At 39.8% G+C, this 3,586-nt stretch overlaps 1 protein-coding gene across 1 annotated transcript; it reads left to right on the top strand.

The window, feature by feature from the left end:
- The first annotated feature begins 760 nt into the window (after positions 1-760).
- GSX2 (GS homeobox 2) lies at positions 761-2,445 on the top strand. The gene is made up of 2 exons (XM_083156504.1): positions 761-1,283; positions 1,682-2,445. Exons 1-2 carry the CDS (start codon positions 878-880, stop codon positions 2,020-2,022), a joined length of 747 nt encoding a protein of 248 aa, XP_083012630.1. The 5' UTR covers positions 761-877; the 3' UTR covers positions 2,023-2,445.
- Positions 2,446-3,586: the final 1,141 nt, after the last annotated feature.

Here is a 3,586-nt window from a genome sequence, read left to right as displayed (position 1 = left end):
ATTTGTATACACACACACATTTTATATATATATATATATATATATATATATATATATATATATTGTCAGTGAGTACTCACTAACTGCCCCCATGCCTCCTTGCACCAATACCCCACATACAGTTCTGTACATATTATTTTCAAATAGATCCCAATTAACAGAACGTCATTTCATAATAATGACTCCAGCGGTGCAGTGAGCCGTTATAAAACGATGATAATTATCTTGAAGCCAGCATACTCTAATTTTAATTAATTTAATTAGAATCATTAAAAGCTATTATTGTTACCTGCATTTACTATTGGGCAGGAATCATGATGTAGATGATCTTTATAGAAAAGAGAGACATAATGAAAGTTTAAAAATAAAATATTGCCGTGTGTGTGCAAACCTTTATATATTGCTCATCAATTATATTAACAGGGGGAAATAATGACCGCTTGCTCATTATTATTATGTGCTAACTGTGGCTGTTAATTTATTGGAGGTTTATGCATGGTAAAAATCCACATACAGCTGCTTCTGCCTAGAAAGTATCTTTCTTGCAGTACAAAGAATCCACAGTAAAATTAACAAACAAAACACTTTCCAAAGTTTCCTTTACCCCTTGTTTTGTTAACTTGGACAAGCTATCAAGTGGGTTCAATCAAGTGGATGAGATTTAGAAGCGCATTTGTTTCAGATGTGACGTGTGAGGGGTCTGTGTAAAATCCCAGGCTGGGGTACACGTGGGTGACGCTAAGACCAGCCCTCTCCAGGGACCCTTTTGTTTAGCTATTGAACATAAGCACCTTCTCAGCCACTGTGAGCCTCAGAGGAAGCCTAAACTGCAGATGAAAGAGAGTTAAGTCAGTCTGTCTGTCACAAGGGATCTAACATGTCCAGGTCTTTTTATGTCGACTCTTTAATAATTAAGGACTCACCAAGACCTGCTCCATCCCTACCTGATCATCATCATCATCACCACCACCACCACCATGGACAAGACTTCCTTCTGCCCCTCAGCATGCCATCCCCCACTGTCATGTCTGTCTCTGCGCCGGTGTGTCCTTCCAGGAAAAGTGGCAGCTTCTGTGTCTGCCCCATCTGTGTCACCTCTCACCTGCACTCCTCCAGGACTAGCATCCCCTTACTCAAGAGTCATTTCCAAAGTGGAGATGCTCAGTACTGCCAAAGGGTGAGCCAACAGCCAGCATCAGCCATGGTACACCCAGGACATGCACCTGTCTGCAACCCAGCCTACAACGTTACAGACCCCAGAAGATTCCACTGTCTGTCAATGGGTATGATATATATTTTCTACACATTACACCACATTGTATTGTCTTAGATGTGTGTTCTTCTGCGCTCCAGAGCGGGCATTGGCATCAATGTGGCATTTCCTTCATGCATAAAGGAGACAATCCATGCAGAAAGTGCTCAGTAGTCCAATGTAAACGCTGCTGAATCGTCATACTAATGTTCTAATGGAAGGAATCAGTGATATGAATTAATATGTGCTTATATAGCGATGATATATAACAGAATGTCGAGTTAATGGTTGTTTATGAGTTCTTTGTACACAAGATCCGGCACTATGCCCTATTTTTGTGACCTAAGTTGTGTTCCCCTTTTTTCTTTAAAGGTTATGGGAAAACAAATTGGTGAATTTGTTTTTAACCCTTTATTTCCCTCTTTCCAGGCAGTGCAGAAAATGGGCAGATGCAGAATGGCAAAAGGATGAGGACAGCCTTCACCAGCACCCAGCTCCTGGAGTTGGAGAGGGAGTTCTCCTCCAATATGTACCTGTCCAGGCTCAGGAGGATTGAGATAGCCACCTACCTGAACCTGTCTGAGAAACAGGTGAAAATCTGGTTCCAGAACAGGAGGGTGAAGCACAAGAAGGAGAACAAGGGATCACAGAGGAACACTCACGGGGGCTGTAAATGTACCAGCGGACAGGGGCATTATCCTGGCTCAGAAGATGAAGATTCCTTATCACCAGCCTCCACCACCGAGGACAAGGAGATCTCACCTTTATAGGACACCTGACTGTATCAGAGACTGCACTTGTGATCTACAAGCATTGAATAAGTAACTGCTGTTATGCAGAGATTATATGACTGATCCTCATTCGGTGGACAATAGATTAATGGTGAAATAGTCAGGTTGTGACGCTGCAACGGCTGAAGAACTACAAGTTCCTGTATGCCCTGCCATGTGTTTGGCGTGGCATGCTGGTACTTGTTGTCATTCTATGGCAAATGGAGAGTCTCAGGTTGCCTACACCCGGATTGATGTACAGTACTGTTCCCTTTTGTATTTGGAAGTGTAGTATATAGGTATGTGCGCTGTCCCTGTGTCTGCTGCAGCCCAGCCCTTTAGCTCACCTTGTAGATACAGAGCGTGTACATAGCGTAATCTCACTGCTGCGTGCAATATCGCACGCGTGGGAATAGTTTTATACAAAACAACAGTATATTTATATTTATTTAAGTAAATAAATAAATTCATAAATCAGTAACTTGTGAATTGGTTCTAGTATTTTTGTGTTCTGTAAGTGGCTTTATTTCGCTTTCACATTCAAGAGAACCGATGAGTTAGCTCGTACACAAATATGGCAACTATAATATAAATACAAAATATCAATATTTTCTTTTTCTTGCAATCGATAATTAGACAATCTGGAAGTATTGCTAAAATAACCAGAAGCAAGGTATGGTCACAGCAAGGTTTCTGCAATTATGTTGCTACTATATATATATATATATATATATATATATATATATATATATATATATATATATATATATATATATATATATATATATATATATATATATATATATATATATATATACATTGTGTGTTCTACATGAGCCGAAATGTTTTACTTGGATGTAATAGTAATAGAAAGTGGCATTATAAAAAGAACCACTCACTTATATAATCTGCTATGCCTCTAGCAGTGATCACTAGCTCGCAATCATTGTTGCATTCATTTAATGGCATCCGAATGTCGGCGCTGCGAAACACTTGTGGCGCCTTATAAATAAAATTATAATAATAATAATAATAATAATGTCATGTAAACCATGTAAGTGTATTTAGATGCTGCTAATATAGGCCGTACACTAAGCAGCCTTGTTAGGAAGGCGGAATACATATGGTGTTCTAGCCAGAAGTGCGCCCTACTGTCTCTGACACCCCCAGTCTCTGCCGGCTCTCTGAAGGAACTGATGACAGTCATTGATATGAATAGGTCTGGGCATTGCTACCAATAGCCCCTTTCCTGCATGTAAAAGCTGATGGCAGGCAGAATACAGTATACCGACATTTATAATGTGTCACTCAGACAAAAAGGGCCACAAGAAATTCTCACATGTAATGGGAAATCAAACTATTTTATTCACTTCATCCTGCCTTCTTGTAGAGTGTAAGCTCCTGTGATAAAGGGAATTGTGATTTATCTGAGTGAACGGCGATTCAAAGTGCCTGGTTCATGTTAAGAATGACATTGTCATCTGTAATACGCCAGGCAATCACTCCACTGAAGGGAGTGTTGGCCAATACAGCCCTTACATAATGATATTATTGTTAATATCGT

The sequence above is a fragment of the Crinia signifera genome, chromosome 1 (assembly GCF_055691185.1).
Source record: "Crinia signifera chromosome 1, ASM5569118v1, whole genome shotgun sequence".
In the NCBI taxonomy this organism is placed as follows: domain Eukaryota; kingdom Metazoa; phylum Chordata; class Amphibia; order Anura; family Myobatrachidae; genus Crinia; species Crinia signifera.
This window is presented reverse-complemented; position numbering and strand designations above follow the sequence as displayed.